This window comes from Silene latifolia, chromosome 8 (genome assembly GCF_048544455.1).
Source record: "Silene latifolia isolate original U9 population chromosome 8, ASM4854445v1, whole genome shotgun sequence".
In the NCBI taxonomy this organism is placed as follows: domain Eukaryota; kingdom Viridiplantae; phylum Streptophyta; class Magnoliopsida; order Caryophyllales; family Caryophyllaceae; genus Silene; species Silene latifolia.
This window is the reverse complement of record NC_133533.1, coordinates 13,478,664-13,496,265: the sequence shown is the minus strand read 5'-3', so window position 1 is coordinate 13,496,265 and position 17,602 is coordinate 13,478,664. Positions and strand designations below refer to the sequence as shown.

Genomic DNA, 17,602 nt, shown 5'->3' with positions numbered 1-17,602 from the left:
GAGCGTAACAAAATGAAGACAAAGTGAAGGGTTTAAGGCCAAAAATGTAGGGTGATAACATAGTTATCAAATCTCCCCACACTAAACCCTTACTCGTCCTCGAGTAAGTCCAAGGTCAAATTGCAAGGCAAATCTAAAGCAAGTATCAATAGTGAGTGCACAATATAAGCACCACTAAATTATTCAACTATATAATCCGATTGAGTATTAGCGCACTCAACGCCCTTTCAACTCACGTAGTTGTGATTATGAGGTAAAACACGACTCGTAAGGCAAGTAAGGTCTTGCAAGAAAAATGCAATGCATCCAACATGTAAGCACATAATAGCACATAAGATGCATCTCCAAAAAGTCAAACCGCTTTCCTCATCTAAGCGGCCGTTTTGTTTTCAAATACCGAACAAAAAGTCATGAGTGGAGGATGTCGTCTCCGGGTCTTACCAAGGTGTCAACTCCCTAATTCTAGCTCAAGTAGCCAACATTGACAACACGGGGTGCCTAAGAAACAAGTTCTAGGCGGGAAAGGGGAAGTACTTCGCTATACTCCCAAGAATGACACGACACACGCAAGATTCAACTCCATATCAAACCTTTGACCAAAAGGAGACCAAAGACCGACTCTCACGGGTTTCACTAGTCACTCAAATTGATGATGAGATTGAATTATATTCACCCAAAACTTCTTTCACATCAACTCTCAACATAAGATCACCTTCATTTCCCTTTTCATTTGTTGAGCAAGCTTCCAATGGGTCCAAAAATGAAGGCTCTAAATTAGGTTCATCCAATTCTTCCACCTTATCCACCCTACAACAAGAGTTGCCCATAGGAGGAGACTTCATGGAATTGTTGAGTTCAAACTCAATCTTCTCATTACCTACTTGGAGTGAGAGTTTTCCACTCTTAACATCTATCATAGCACCTCCCGTGGCCAAGCAAGGCCTACCCAAAATGATTGGCACATGGCTATCTTCGGGCATGTCCATGACAAAGAAGTCGCATGGGATCACAAGTTTTCCAACCTTCAAAGGAACATCTTCAATCACACCCAAGGGATACTTAACCGAACGATCGGCTAGTTGTAAGGAGATCTTTGAAGGCTTCAAGTCTTCCAAGTGTAACTTCTTAAACAAGGAAAGAGGCATTAAGCTAACACTAGCTCCCAAGTCACACAAAGCTCTCTTTATCTTCACCCCTTGGATAGAACAAGGAATAGAAAAGCTTCCCGGGTCTTCAAGTTTGCTAGGAAGTTTGCTAGTGAGGATTGCACTACACTCCCTAGAGAGGTTAACGGATTGTACCCCTTCACTCTTTCTCTTCATAGTCACAAGTTCCTTTAGAAACTTTCCATAGTTAGGGATTTCGATGATCATGTCAAGGAATGGTATGGTGACATTCATACTCTTCAAAATATCAATGAACTTCTCATATTTCTTCTCAAGCCTTGGCCTTGCAAGCCTTTGTGGAAAGGGAATTGGTTCAACATACTCCCTTAGAGGTGGAGTAGGTTCTTTGACTTTTGATGGAATCAGTTCATCTTCCTTTGGTGGGTCTACCATTTCTACTTCTTTTGATTTCTCCACTTCAACTTCAACTTCAATCGGTTGCTCTTTCATTGATCCACTAGAAACCCTCTTCCTTTTCCACCTTGGAGTCTTCACAACCTCCTCTAATTGCCTTCCACTTCTCAAGAATACCGCATTCATTTGCTTTGGCTTCACCGAGTTACCCGGAAACTTGCCCGAATTTTGAGCCATTTGACTCAATTGTTGTGAAATTTGAGCAACATGAGTTTCCGTGGCCCTTTGAGAAGCTCTAATCTCATCATTAACACGACTTTGAAATGTAATGTGGTTGTCAAGTTTGGAACCGGATTTTTGGTTGGCAATCACCAATTGCTCAAAGGCTTGCTCCCAAGATGGTTGTTGACTTTGTTGGACTTGAAAATTTTGGATCAAAGGACAATTAATTGGGGTATGTCCTTCATCACTACAAAGTTCACAAGATAACACTTGCCTCATGTTGAAGTTAGAGGGCTTGTTGGAGTTCAATAATTCTACTTGTTGAGTGAGGTCCCCAAGCATACTCTTCACTTCCACATTGAGCACCGTATTAGAGTCTTTACCATTACCCTTTCTTGTTTGTATTTCATCATTCCAATCCATTGTCCTTGAGGCCATCTCTTCTATCAACTCCTTTGCCGCCTTGTGACCCAAGATATCTAAGGCTCCCTTACCCGAACCCGAATCAAGAATTAGCCTTAGGTCTTGTGCCAAACCCTTGTAGAAATTATTGATCAACTCGGGCTCGGATATGCCATGGTGAGGGCATAACCGTTGTAGTTTCTTGTACCTCTCCCAAGCCTCGTACAAAGTTTCATCTTCCTCTTGAGTGAACCCTTGCAACTCACTCTTTACCTTAGCCGTTCTTGAAGGAGGAAAGTATTTTTTCAAGAAGGCCGTGGAGAGCTCATCCCAAGTCTTGAAAGAGTCGGGATCACAATTCTTTAGCCAATCCTTGGCCGCTCCCCTTAGTGATCTAGGGAACAACCTTAGACGGACCGCATCATCGGATACCCCATTCATCTTATACATGTCACAATTGTCAAGAAAATCATTGAGATGGTCATTAGGGTTCTCCAAGGGACCTCCCCAAAATTGGTTATCTTGCACTAGGTTAAGCAAAGCATTCTTAATTTCAAAATTGTTGGCTTGAATCCTAGGCCTTTGAACACTAGAATTCACAATATGCTTTGGGGCCATGTAGTCCCTAATCGGAACCGGTTCACCCATTGTTGTACTTTCCGGATTTTCAAATGAATTCTTAAAAACCACTACACACTCAAGTGAATAGATTAGCAAGATAGATGGCACACCAAGGTGTGCAAAAGTGACAATAACTTAGTCTAAACTAGAACAAAACAATTAATATCAAGTCAATGCTCCCCGGCAACGGCGCCATTTTGATAGTGAGGTTTGTCGCACTCCCCCAATCAAAAAAATTAACTCAACTAATGTAGTAGGGTAGTCGAGGTCGAACCACAAGGAGCAAGGGTGATTACTAATTGTCTAAATTCTTAGGTTTAGCTAAGTCAAGAAAAAGGGTTGATTGGTAAATTAACTAAGTAGGCTACACTAAATGACTAGCAAATTAAACTAAATAAGCAACAACTAAATTCAAAGAGAAAACTAAAAGGAAAGATGTGCTACTCAAGATATAAAAGGACTAAGGCACGATTAGGCTACAAACATTCATGATTATCATGATAATTCCGGCAATAAGTCATCTTGGGTAAACAAGGCGGGGGAAAACGCCTCTAATTCGCCTATTGAATCCCTCCCGGGCTCACAATAGGACACTAGACCTACCGACTCAACTCCCTCCCGGGCTCATGACTCGGACTCTCCTATACAATACTCTAAGACCCTAGGAACGCGCGCCATCCCCAAGGTAGTCGACTAATGCTAGGAGTCATTAAGCATACGATAAATTCCCGGCCTTCCCAACCCTTTTCCCAAAGGTGAAGGTCAAACCGGTTCCCAAAGGCACCCTCTTTAGGCTCTCCCTCCCGGGTTCAACCCAAATAGGCCAAGGATGTAAATGGGGGGTCAACTTAGGACCTAACCAATTTCCATTGGTGGACAAGGGTCATCAATCAACCAAATTCCCAAATTACAACATTAACAAAACGAATCCTAAGGTAAACCCCACCAATTTCCCCTTAATGACTATTTAAATGGAATCAAACATGTTAATCATTCATGTAAGTGCCCAATCGCACCCTAGCAAGGGTACTACTCACTAATCATGACTATTTTAGCAAGACTACAAATAAAGGAGGGAACTTTAACCATGAACATGATAATTAGTTGATTACTACTACTAAGCATGCAATTGACAACAATAAGATGATAACAAACTAATCAAGTTTTAATCAATATGAAATTAGACAAAAGAGGGTAACTTTAACTTCAATCAAAACAAATATTCAAAAATAGAAGAGACATAAACAAAGGAAAATGAAATCAACAACTAAAAACAAGAGGAAATAAGAAGTGACAAAGGAAATATACCAACAATTATAAGGCAACAAAGATGATTGGATTGAATAATTGAAAAAGATGAAGAACAATGTTCCAACTTCTTCCCCAAAACAATTTCTCTACCAACTCACTTTTTGATCCAAAATCTAGTATGGAATGTTATGTTTTTCTGAAAATAGGGTTGGGTATATATACCAAAGGGTCCATTAACGGAATTACAAAGGTCGAAAATCAAAGAAAAGCCCAAAAGACCTCTATCCGGTGTTGGGAACGCCGGCCGCCCTTGGGAACACCGGATAGAGGTGGGAACACCGGATGGAACTCTGAACACCCACTAGGCCAATTTTGAGCACCGGATAGAGGTGGGAACACCGCCCTGGAGTCTGAACACCCATGGAAGTTGGGAAAATCTCAAGACGGTTCTCGATTTCCGCTTCGCTTCTTGCAAAAAGGTCCCGTCCCTATATCGCCTCTCACGTTCTCCTAAAAAAGTGTGAAATAATATTGAAATTAAGCAACGCCATATACAAAATGAATAAGTGCAAAATCGGCTATGGACTAGGCTAAATTAGCTAAAGAGCGTAACAAAATGAAGACAAAGTGAAGGGTTTAAGGCCAAAAATGTAGGGTGATAACATAGTTATCAGTAGACATTGTGAGAAGAACGATTGCTCTTCGTCCGGCACATCACCCAATCCCTCACCACGGGATAGGCCTTCTCCAGTGGCTCCGTCCTCTTAGGCGCGAGACTCGGGAAGTAGGAGTACACCCACGCCTGTAAAACAGAATAATCAATGATGATCTTTCGTAATTCGATGAAGAAAGGAATTTGCATTAGTCTAAAAGAGGAAGGTTCATACCCCCAACAGTAGTCCAGGTCCGACAGCACCTGGAGAAGTCCCCTTCTCCATCAGCTCTGGACGAACCATGGCCCTCATGAAGCGGATGAGGACCGCAAAACCAAGCAGATGACCACGGTCCCAACGCCCTAGGGAACTCGGGTCGAAAGAAAGGGAAGAAGCTTCGTCGATGACCTCTCGCCCTTGTCTCGAGGTAAATCGAAGACGAAACCACCAAAGCCACGGGCGAGCCCTGCTCGGTTTGTGCAAGGAGGAGGAGCCGTCTCCCTCCCCTCGATCGTCACCGGCGCGGGGTCTTCCCGCAAAGTAGTCTCGAACGTAAGTCGGGTACCAAACCCTAAGACCGCAATGACCTTTGGCGACAAATTCCAGCCGATCAATTTCCTCGCCTCAGCCAAGTCCGCCCTCATGGCAGTCTCCGGCCACACCATCTCCTCGGTCCCACACGGCAGACCAGAGATCATGCCGTAATCCTCCAGAGTGACTCCCACCTCACCGAAAGGCAGGTGAAACGTGGAAGTCGTATCCCAGAATCGGTCCAAGAAAGCGCGGACCAGGCTAAGGTTAGCCCGCAACTTCCTCTTCACGATATCCCTCCAGACCTGAACCAGAGGACCGAACGCTCCACGCTCGATCATGGCCCTCTCCTCCGCCGACAGCCGCTCGTAGTGCTTCATCGCTGTCGTGTAACCCGAGAACGACCTGATGTTCCCGGCCTCCTATAATGATTTGAAACAAAGCTATCTTTAGTTTTGGCTGAAATTTGAAAGAAATTTAGACAAAAAGAATGAAAGAGGACAGGTAGTGAGTAGTGAATTCCTATTTACCAAGCTCTTCACCGTCCTGTAGGACAGGTGACCCTCTGCAGCCCACACAAGGTGCCTACTCTCCCAGGTCTCGGCCCACGCAGGAGCTCCCCTCAGCTGGCGACCCTCTCGCCCAACGTTGGCTCGTCTCGGGATCTCCTCCTCCTCGACGGCCTTCTCCTCGTGAAACTCAGCAGCCATCACCGCAGCGGTGAAGGCCTGCTCTAAAGCCTCCTCAACAGTAGTGGCGTCTATCTCCATGGGAGTCCTCCCGGAAGTAGAAGCATCATCACCTGCAACGTTAAAGTAAATTCCGGCCGCGTCACATGACGACAAGCCTTTGTTAAGGAGTTTTCGAGCCTTCAAAGCCCTGAAAATGCCCTTTCCATGCCATCTTTGGCCATATTCCCGCCAACCCAATCACTCATGTGATAAATTGGGTCAAGTCAAGTCCAAGCCGAAGCCTAGTTCCGGGTTCAAGTTGAAATTTCGGCAGCATTCCGCTATAACGACGATTATGCCCTAGAAAGGTGTCCCGAAAAAGTTGTTACAAACCAAAATTCCGAGATGGTGGAAAGTTTACCCATCATCCAAGGATTCCAAATATCAAATTTCATCGCAAATGGGCATTCCTAAGGCTATTTTCGAAGCAATTTACGGTTTAGCTGTAAAACCGTCTCAAATTTCACTCAAGAGTTCAAAACTCGACAAACATTCGAAGCAAACACATGGTTATGTTCCTAACATTGCCTACTATCCGTTTCTAACACCAATTTGGCATGGCAAATCCGTTTGGGGGAAAAGCCCCAAATTTTCGATCAAAAGGGTCGAAAACCCTAAATCTCGCGGCTCAAAATTCAACAAATGTAGATGATTAATGCAAGATTGGAATACATACCTCGATTAGTCATGTTTAGTGCAAGCTTTTGGATCAAACCTCGACGGAAATGGTGAAGATTTGAGAGAGAAATTGCAAGATTTGTGTTTCGAAATAATGAATACAATCCCTTCTGATTTCGCGTTTTTACGCAGGAAAGCCAATTTGGGGAAAAGACGCAGCAGGCGCTGCGCCTCTTCCAAGAGACGCAGCTCTTGCTGCGCCTCTTCCTTGTGTTCCCTCCATACGGATTTTCAAATATTCGTTATGAGTTCGTTATTTGTGGGCCCATCTTTGGTGCGCTTCTTCCTTGACGCTGTTATATTCTTTTGGTCCGTTTCGATGATTTTCTTTCGTTCCGGCCCGAATTTCATCAGCCAGCGGCGAACTGTTGCATATCAAAATTCATTTTATCCAGTAGCAAAGAAGATATTTTGCAAGATATTGCTCGAGATCCTTTTATCCGCGCAACAAGATTTTGCAAAGATTGCCCGAGATCTTTTTATCCAGTAGTAGCAAAGATATTTTTTGAGTATTGCTCGGATCCTTTTATCCGTAGCAAGCGATATTTTGAGTATTGCTCAAAATTCCTTATATCCAACGCAGTAGTATTTTGCAGTACTGCTCACTCAAGATTTCTCCCATGACGATCAAGATGTTCCTAGTCGTCAGTATATTCCCCAGCAGTTTCTACCGACGTCCTGCTGCTTTTCAATATTTCTTGTTTCCCCGCGGAGTTCGACCAGGGTGCCGTTCTCCAGAAGTTCCCAAATCAAAGCCTTCATATCTTTCAGAAACTTACCTTAATCTTCAGATACCCCTTTTCAGATAGTCCTCTTTCAGTCCTTTAGAGAGAAGTATCCTTCAGCCTTCCCTTTAGAGAGAGTTGTCCTTCAGAGAGAGGTAGCCTTCAGAGTTAGCCTTCAGAAGTATTAAGAGATTTCTTCAGAATCCCTGTGACCCCTAATGCCTTCAGACACCAAGTTATCTTCAGACCAAAGAGTTTTGCCGAAGCGTCTTGATCCGTTTCACCCAGGGGTATCTCGGTATGGTCTCTTCTTATGGTCGAGCTTCCTTACGTAGTCTAATGGACTTTAAACGACCCTCCCGATAGTCGACAGACTCTAAAATGTTCCCGACGACAGGTCCTTGGTTCGAGACCCCTTGAGCGCCTCGCGTCGCCATAGTCATCAGGTTGTAATCTTCGATTGACTGATGGCTATACTTTGACTTTCGCCTTGTCCAAGCCTCGGTCAAAGTGGGGGCTCTGAGATACCTCACCCCGCACCTCCCGCAAACCACCCGGTGATGATTGGGCCGCATGTTTGATACGCGGAACGATTTGTGACAGTTCGTAAGATTATCGTCAAGTGATTGCTCAAATATTAATGTCGACCTCACAATTGTCATCTACGTCCTGATACGGTCGTTTTGGCGATAATTAGAGTACATTGGAGTCCGGGTCAACCGTCTCCATTTTTTGATAACTGTTAAATCCCGAGTCGGAATGTTCTGGAATGTTCCGGATATTTCTATTCCATATTTTACAAGTTTTATCTTTTAGCAAATAATATCCCGTAATATTCATATTAGATATTAAGGAAGATCGGATTATTTCCGTCCTACCATAACTCAAACGCGGAAATCTTTCTTCAGCAGGAGGAAACCTCCTGGGAATAGACGCAGCAGGTGCTGCGCCTCTTCCAAGAGACGCAGTGGCTGTTGCGCCTCTTCCCAGGCCCTTCTCTGCATGTTTCACGTATCTTTTTCATATCTTTCCGAGATTCACTTCCAAAGAGTCTCCGAAACCCTAATTTCTTCACGTGATTAGTATAAATAGGAGCCTTCGCTCCTCATATTTCTCACGCGAGTGTCCGCCCTTCTCTTCTCCCTTTGCATTCTAGACTATGTTCTTACTTATTGGCGCCTACGTGCTTGAAATTTCGACCACGTAAGCTCGGATCCTTCCGGGTACCAGCCTCTCTGTTGCATGACCGACCAATTTGACCAACTACACAATCAATCAATTTAACTTAATCGTTTTCCTCTTACGAGGGCACTTTCTTTACATTCGCGTCGAGCATCACTAATCAATATCTTAGTCCTTCTCGTTTCGTCAACATGTAAGTCTGAGGGTGTAAATCTCTCTTTTATTTATTGTATTTTAATTATTGTAATCACAATTGTAAGGTTTACGTCGAAGATACCATTAAAACCGATTTCTAAAACCGTCTTTAAAACCCTTTTTACGGATTTTCAGTAAACTGACAGTCGAGAAAAGACGCAGCAACTGCTGCGCCTCTTCGAAGGAGTGCAGTTCCTGCTGCGCCTCTTCGTGAGGCTGCCGCAGTTCCTGCTTCTTTTCTTCTTCTTCGTCCTCTGTAAATTTCGTTTTGCTTTTATCTATTTTGCTTGTTTGATTAATTCTTCGATCACATGATAGTTTAATAATTCACATGTATGTTGTATATAATTCATCATTCATTAATATGTTTCATTCATCATAAATCCGACTTAAATCCCAAGTAATCCAATATTTGCGGGTTTTCGTCATTAAATCAATTCCGGGTTATAGAGATTCAATTTGTTCATATTGAGTTTCTGGGATTCGTCTTTGATATAGTTTTCATCTGTTTATTCACATGCTCATCATTAATTTGTTATTAATTCATCATGTTTAGGCTAGTTAATTAATTTCAATAGAGGACTCATTAATATCCATGTCACTAATTAATCATTCATTCACGTAATTAATCCGTTTGCATCCGTCTCATTCATGTTTTACTGTTTTTATGACCCATTCATATGTTAAATAACATGCTAATCACTTTCATCCGAGTAAAATTATCAATCAATCATTAAATTCACCAAATTGTATTAACGGCTCGCAAATACGGCTTCACAAACTAGAATGGACCAAAGAATGACACGGCGTCTCACGCGCCTATTCAAAGGACGACGACTCTCTTTGCTTGTTGTTCTGGCCGAGCTCGTCTCTCGAACTCCGTTTCGCCTTGACATAGTTTAATTAGTTTACGTATTAACTAACTACTAATCGTATTATCACCTTCTGATTTGTTCGTTAATCTTCCTTTTATTCTTTTATTTCTTTCTCTCAAATCATCCGTTTTAAAGGTATTTTCGACATAAATCGCCTATTCCAATGTAATTATTGTAATTTCCATTATTGTAATTTATCATTATTGTATTGCTTTTATTGTTTGTATGTTTTCACATGTAAATCAATATTAAATCCTATTTCGACCCAATTGCATGATAAATTACTTGTCAACCGACTTAGTTAATTCTCACATGCTAGGATTAAAACTTGGATGTTGCATTGCATGCATATAGCCGACAATATATCGAGTATAAATAACTTCCCTAATCATTAGTAGAGGCCGATATCGAGGCGGGCGGGATTAGGTGTTCGATCAAAAGAGCTTCCTAATACGTACCCTCACCCCTTACTCCAGATCTCCGTGAGCACCCGTGTTCATTGGCATCCACGAGAGTCATTCTAGACATAGAATGCTAAGGGTAACGATTGCTTAGTGTTCATGTCACTACTTTATGTCTTGACATGACATGAGGTATTCGAACGGTTCCAATTTTCCATAAAAATTGGTGGCGACTCCATACAAAATGCAAACGCTTGTTTTCGCTCCTCACCAAGCGCCCCCGTGGGCGGCCCGCTGTCCACAATCCATATGGACCGATTTTTAGAGGAGGATTAAGCTAATTATATGTTGATTATATTAGTGGAGGGCATAATGATTACCTACTAATCTAGCCATGCAACCCTATTGTTTATTGTGAAGAGCAACAAGTGCATGCATTGGCTCCCTCCACCCTCTTCCTCCATCCGGTTTTCAAGAGGAAAACCTCTTTGGTTTTTCTCTTATATTTTTACCTAATTACACAATAAAGTAATTGTTGGTTCACTAATTCATTCACTCATCTAAAATAAGAATTCTAGAGAGATAATAAGCTTCCTTCTTCCTCTCCCATAAACCGAAAATATTAAGTGTTATAAAATATTTTTGGGTCATTTTTCTACAAAATTAATATTGTACTAGTTCTTATAATATTAATTTTAATTAAGAGTAAGCCTTGGGTATTAAGCTTTGGGAGAGATCCTACACTTGGATCTTAGTTCTTCCATTAAAGGAAAGCACAAGAACAAGAGAGAAAGGTGATCTCTCTTGTGCCCATAAACCGAAAATACAATGTAAGAATAATGTTTCTTCCTTATTTTGTTTTAATGTTTGCATGTATAAGATCAATCATTAATTTTATGACAAATTAAATTAAAACATATATGAATATGTAAGTATATAGATCTACTTTTCCTTCAATCGGTATCAAGAGCCATGGTTGTTTGCATGCAAATCCGTTAAAAGTTTTTCCGAGTTATAAAGATTAACATATAAAACTTGAAAAATTTGTGTTATTATGATATCTCACGAAATTAATTCATGCATGTTAAAATTTCTGGTCCTAAAATGTTTTAGGATATTTTGGTTAAATTTACGGATTTTTATTGTTCATATAATACAATAATGGCATTTAAATATGATTTTATGAGTAAAAATGTCATTTTCGGTCTAAAATTAGCTATACTTCGAATTTTCCAGTGATTTTTGGATATGTTGTCACATATATTATTTTGAGATAACCTGTAAATTTTCATAATTTTTGGACTTGTTATGCTCGAAAAATGGATTTTTCATTATTAAATTCGGATTTAGGTGAAAAATAGGTTAATATGAAATAAATTTCGAATCTGGTCATAGGAATTTAGTATGTTATCACATGCAATTTTACAAAGTGTGTGTAAAATAATAGGCTATAGTGAAGTCTTTTTGCATGATTTATGGATTTTTGAAGAAAAATAGCATAAATAGTGACATTATTAGTGAAAAATTAATAAAACATAATCTATGACTAAGGAAAAACGTCCAATGTTGAATTTTAATATCTTTTTCAGATCTAAAATTGAAAAGTTAATGTATATAATTTTTCACATGTTTTTATGATTATTTTTAGTTAAAACCGATAAACCGCAACATTGTTTTTCCGGAAAAATTTCGAAATTTTTAACCTAAGTTTTGAACATTATGAGTGTCATGGTATTTTTCCAGAATGTTCATGAGTTTAAATTTCAAATTTCAAATTTATTTAAAATTTTGTGATTTATTTGAAGTTTATAGCTTATTTTTGTAATTTTTAGTCCATTAGTGAACAATTTTATAAATATGAGTTCATTATGGTCAAATTATTAGTGAAGACTAAATTTTGAGTCCTAAGAGGTTAGGGTAATTAACTTATGCATAAATATGAATTTATGTAATTTTTGTGATTGTAAAATGTTGAAATCACGCAAATCCGTAAAAACTGAGTAATATACGATATTGGCTAATTAAAGGCGATTTAGCTTAAAATTGGGCATGTTCATACATATTATAATGCTGCATTTTTCTTTATGATTGTCATAATTTTAATTTATGTAATTTTTGAATTATGTAATTTTACTTAGTATGACCTTAGATTTTAATTGGTATTTCCCGAAATGTATGGGAATATCGATTCGGTTGTAATTTTATTGTGATCTCGTATCACCGTTTTGTAATTTAATAGATTTATTTTATTTTAGTTACAAATGTATAATAGGAAATTATGTAATTTGCTATGTAATTTAATTTATCTCAGCTCGGAGTTCCCAAAGACGGATTTCTTCAAGATGGCGATACATAAAGACGGTGTTACCTCGAGATGCGTGCCACAACCAAAGTTCAAGGGACCAATGGAGTTGGTTTCCGAATATGTAATAGTTAAATAGTTTTTCTATTTTAGGAAAGGCCATACTAGGATTTATTTATTTTTATGCTTGCATTTTATTTTATGTCGCATGCATCGCTAAATCGCCATAACTAAAACATGCATTTTCTTTTATCGAGTTTATCGACCGTGTCAATTCGAATTATCGTAGTTCACCGCTTTAGTTCACCTAAAACGTGATAGATAATAAATTGACATGACCTCTCGCTAAAACAATTAATTGAGACATAGCCTTACCAAATAGTAGAAACCATGAAAACCTATTTCGCGAGGGAGTGCACTCGGCTACCCCGGGGTACAAACCTTGTTACATAGGGGAAGTGGGTGATAAATGTCTATCCACCGAATTCATGTTGATGAGGGTTTCATCGGCTACCCCGTGCCTAAGTTAATGTGGGTTTGGATAATGGACACATTTATTCGAAATTTGGATTGAACTCAACAAAAGTTATTGATAAGGGTTTCATCGGCTACCCCGTGCCCTTGTTGATGTGTTTTGGGCTATAGATAAGCATTAGAGTAATTTTATCAACCAAGAGTTCTAAAAGTAGAATCGATTAAAAGGTGAATCCACCGAGTTATATTGATAAAGGTTTCATCGGCTACCCCGTGCCTAAGTTGATATGAATTTGGGTCTTGGAATCATTTATCTAGTTGGGTAGAGGTCACTAGAAAAATGCATAAAACTTGTTTAAATCATACATTTTTACGAGTATTATTATTAAAACGACATTTGTTTTACTCCTTCTATTTTGTTTTGTAGACCACTTCTTTTTCTCATAACAAATGGCAACACCAACCCCTAACGCCACGCCTCTCGCTAGTTCATCATGGCTCCGATCCTTCATGGATCGATGTAAACTTGAAAAGAATGGGTCAAATTTCTCCGATTGGGATGCCCAACTCAAATTAGCCGCCCAAGGTGACGACAAGCTTCGTTACCTTACCGAGGCCTCTCCACCCGAACCTACTACTAGGTCGACCGCCGCCACTAGGGAAGCATATGAGGCTTACCAAAAGGAGTCCGCCGCAATGAAAAATGTCTTGATATTTGCGATGGAGGCGGACCTCCAAAGGAGAGCCTTTAAAATGGGCAATGCTAATGAGATTTACTCCAAGCTTGTGACAATGTTTTTACAAACTCCGCGGATCGTCCAATATGAGGCGGCCGCGGCATTCTTTGATCTCGACTTCAAAGAGGGCCAAAAGGTTAGCCCTCATGTACTCAAACTCCTGGAGCTTGTCGAGACCTTGAAGATTCAAAAAGTTGAAATCCCCAAAGAACTCATTGTAGATAGGATTCTACACTCCTTGTCCAAAGTGAAAGCGTATGTTCAATTTCGGGTGAATTTTAACATGCAAGACAAGGATGTGTCTCTTGAATAATTGCACAAGTTACTTGTGCAAGCCGAGAGGGACATGGGGTTAAATGTGAACCCTCCAAAAGATGTGCTTAACATAAGCACTAAGAGTAAGGGGAAGTTCAAAAAGAATGCAAGGAAGGGTAAGAAGCAAGCTCCCACTTTCACCAAAGCTAAGCCTAATGAAGCTAGCACTTCAAAGATCAAGAAGGGTCCTCTTGATAAATGCCATTATTGTAATGGTATGGGACATTGGAAAAGAAATTGTTCCAAATAGGCAAATACCTTGGTGATATTAAGGCTGGAAAGATTACTCCAGTAGGTAAATGACTATCCTTCTTTTATGTTTCTAGTTCAACTATGGTATTATGATGCAAAGTTGTGATAATGTATCTCCCTTTTTATTGTAAATAGGGCCTCCACCAAGCAAAGACAAGGGAAAGGAAAAGCAAGCATGAGAAACCATCAAGAAGCTAGGGATAGCTTTCATGGAGCTTTGCTTTTCATTGTCTTATTTTAAAATTATGTTTTGGATTTTAGAACCTTAAGTTTCCGTGTTCGACATGGAAAGGTATCTTGGATAATGGGTTGTATTTTGGATAATGGTGACTTGGTTTGCAACCCAAGTCACCCGTTTTATCATTTTATCCTTTTGTTCTAAAATTCATGTTTAAATGCTTGTTCTTAGAAACATATAACTTTAAGTGATCTAATAGACAACTATAATGACGGGATTCATTATATGTCCACATGCTTAAGGCTTGTGTATGATCATTTATAAAGTGGTGTTGAGTCTATGAACTCTCTTAAAGGTATGTCAATCACCAAGTACATATATGAAATCTAAAACTATTAGTCAATCTATGAGATAGTTCTCCTTTAAATTCAACATCATTATTTGTGTCTCATATGCTATCTTTGAATCTATAGTGTATTTATTCTAAAGATAGAGTGGGAGAAAAATGAGGACACAACAACACACAAGGCAAGATAAAATTGTGTACTAGTGTAAATGAAGATCTACGCAAGAGAGAATGATTTGAATGAAGGTATATCTATTTACATAGTATACCGAATAGATGAGATCTATGGTCTCAAGTTAGTTCTATATGACTAAAGAGACCAAGTGAAGTAATCATAAGAGTATATTCTCAAGATAACTACACGAGGAGACCAAAAGAAAGTTTTGGAAGAAAAATGACTAATGTAAAGTCTTAACAAGTTTTTGACTAAGTTTATGAAAATTTTGACCAATAATTTCAACCTTGAGATTTACTTAAGAGCCTAAATGAATCATAGTAACATACTAAGTTATGATCGAGTTGCAAAGATTGATATACCGATATCTTCAATGACCAAGTTTTAACCACGCAAATGTCATTGCTTAACCTCATTATGAAATGGTTAAACCTCCTTCCGAAAGGGTATTTCGAAGGACGTGTTTTAGATATTATTTATATTTGAATAATGACATTGCTATACATCATTATGACATGAGTGTGTTAGAGATTTAAAATCTCGTTACGTAAGGTTAAAATAAGACCTCTTCGAAATTGGTATTTTGAAGGGATATGATGGGAACATATATGGTTTTATCTTAATAACTTGGCAATGCAATTTATATTTCAATTCTTGAAAAGTTTCGATTGAGAAGTCAATTTCGAAATATGTGGAATTGAGTGGGAGTTAGGAAATTATCATGTGAAGACATGGAATTTAGTGGGAGCTATCATCCTTTGAATATTTACAACTCACCACTCATTAAAGAATGACGAGCTAACACCTTCTTTCATAAAGAAGCATTTGAGTTTTCAATTCTGGATGAAAATGGACTATGATGAATCCAATTACATCAAGGGATGTTGGATAAGTATTGGGAGATACACATCGAATCAACAGAAACATAGGTTATTCATCTAAATGAAATGGAATTGCCATTAGCAGTCATGGTCGTTCCTTGAACCTAAATATAGTTGATGTCATGATTAAAAGTTACTAATATTTCCGCCATTAGAATAATCATGCACATGTCCAAATAATGAATCATATGCATAAGAGCATGATGATTCATTGATAAGCCACAATAGAAACGTCATGAATTCTCGAGTAGAATCCGATGAGCGATTTCGGTGTTTGTCAGAATGCTCTTATATGTGTCAAGAGGTTGCGCATATTAATGAAAATCCGAGCACATGTAAGGATTTATGAGAATCCTAAATCTTTCAAGCCTAGAAAGAGAAATAAGAAGTTTAGGAAAGATACTTAGTTAGAGAATAAGTTACTCAAAACTAATCTTTCCTCACTATGCTAGGACTTGTGAGAAGTGCTAGGCTAATCATCTGGTCAAATTGTTGTAAGACTCTACAAAACATATACCTAGTGCATTGTGTGTGTATGGGGTACTTGATCAGTACAAGTTATATCATTCATCACAAATTCGGTCGTTATGTGATAATCGATAAGGAAGTTCTTTCAAGTTAAAGAACCGAAACCAAGGTCGGGAACCTTGGTGCGTACTTGGTAAGATTCATGCTATGAGAGAGAACATGAATGTAAAGGAAATTGCAAGTGTAAGAAGTTTGAACACATGGACACATGGCATGTTAAACTTCTATTGCAATCAATAAGTGTTTACACTTACGATATACATCACAAGGTTGTAATATGATATTGACTACCCGAGTGTGATGTCGACATTTGTCGTTTGAGTTATTATTAACTCACCTTGTACTTTGTTATATCCAAACGGGTTGTGGAGACAATTGAACCCCATTAAAGTGAACACGGATTAACATTGTATTTGCCCATAGTCACTTGTATGAGGTGACGTCTCGAAGTGACTAGAGTGTGATGCGATTGATGGCAAGTTCAAGTGCCATAGAGTCATGTGAGATGACTAGTCGATCACATAGGCAGACTGTTAGGAACATTTTGTCGGGCCTAATGACCGCTTATAGAGTTCTGGCAAATTTATATAGCCTGGTCGTGGCGAGAGCTACTATAGTATTCGAATGAGTCGATTCTTTTGACTAAAGACTGTTCACCTAAGATGGCACAGTTTCAGATTAACTTTGATTTGTGTTACTACGACCTTCGTAAATGGGGTCAAATGGGCATATTTTGGGTTATGATGGCTGTGGCTAGTTGAAGGGAATGAGTGCGATAGGAATTGTCCACCCCTAGTCAGGGTTATAACAATATCTCAGGGACACTCGAGGAGTAATGAACTGGAAATGCGTGGCCACGCTCGGAAGGTATCTATGATGGATAAGTCCGGTCAATCAGTTATTCTCCAGATCGAGGAAACCACTCTCGATATGATCACTTGCAAGTACGACCTGAAAGACAACTTGCATTGAGTGGGAGATAGTAATAGGACAAGAGAATTGGTGACGCACACTTGTCGAGGACAAGTGGGAGATTGTTGGAATATGTGTCCTCCGACAATAATGCGATCACGACTGTTGATCATAATGATCACATGTTTAAATCTCATTATAAAGAATACAATTGGGAAGTAATTTTTTATCATCAATGGTCAACATATATCAGTAATGATTGGCTGACTAGAGTTTGACATTACTGTCGTGCGACGGTGGTGATCAGTTGATCCCCTAGGTCATACCTATAGGGCAACACTCTTAATTGATCATTTAATTAATCGTATAATGTTACGAGTTAATTAAACTACTTGAAAATTGACGGGCGATTTTGGAAGTAAAATTTAGGTATCACATTGAAATGTGATTAAATGAGATACGGTCTGAGTAATCGAATTGTATCATTACTCATATGAAATTATTGTTTAAGGAAA

General features: G+C 39.3%; 1 protein-coding gene and 1 non-coding gene across 2 annotated transcripts; one reads left to right on the top strand and one right to left on the bottom strand.

The window, feature by feature from the left end:
* Nucleotides 1-641: 641 nt before the first annotated feature.
* Nucleotides 642-2,792, bottom strand: LOC141594725 (uncharacterized). Its single transcript, XM_074414721.1, has one exon. The coding sequence runs from the start codon at nt 2,790-2,792 to the stop codon at nt 642-644; it is 2,151 nt and encodes a 716-aa protein (XP_074270822.1).
* LOC141598023 (small nucleolar RNA R71) lies at nt 2,314-2,420 on the top strand. Its single transcript, XR_012523226.1, has one exon. It is a non-coding gene; the product is annotated as a small nucleolar RNA R71 (small nucleolar RNA).
* Nucleotides 2,793-17,602: the final 14,810 nt, after the last annotated feature.

Coding starts and splice junctions, on each gene's coding strand:
- LOC141594725 (XM_074414721.1), bottom strand. CDS start 2,792: ATGGGTGAACCGGTTCCGATTAGGGACTACATGGCCCCAAAGCATATT.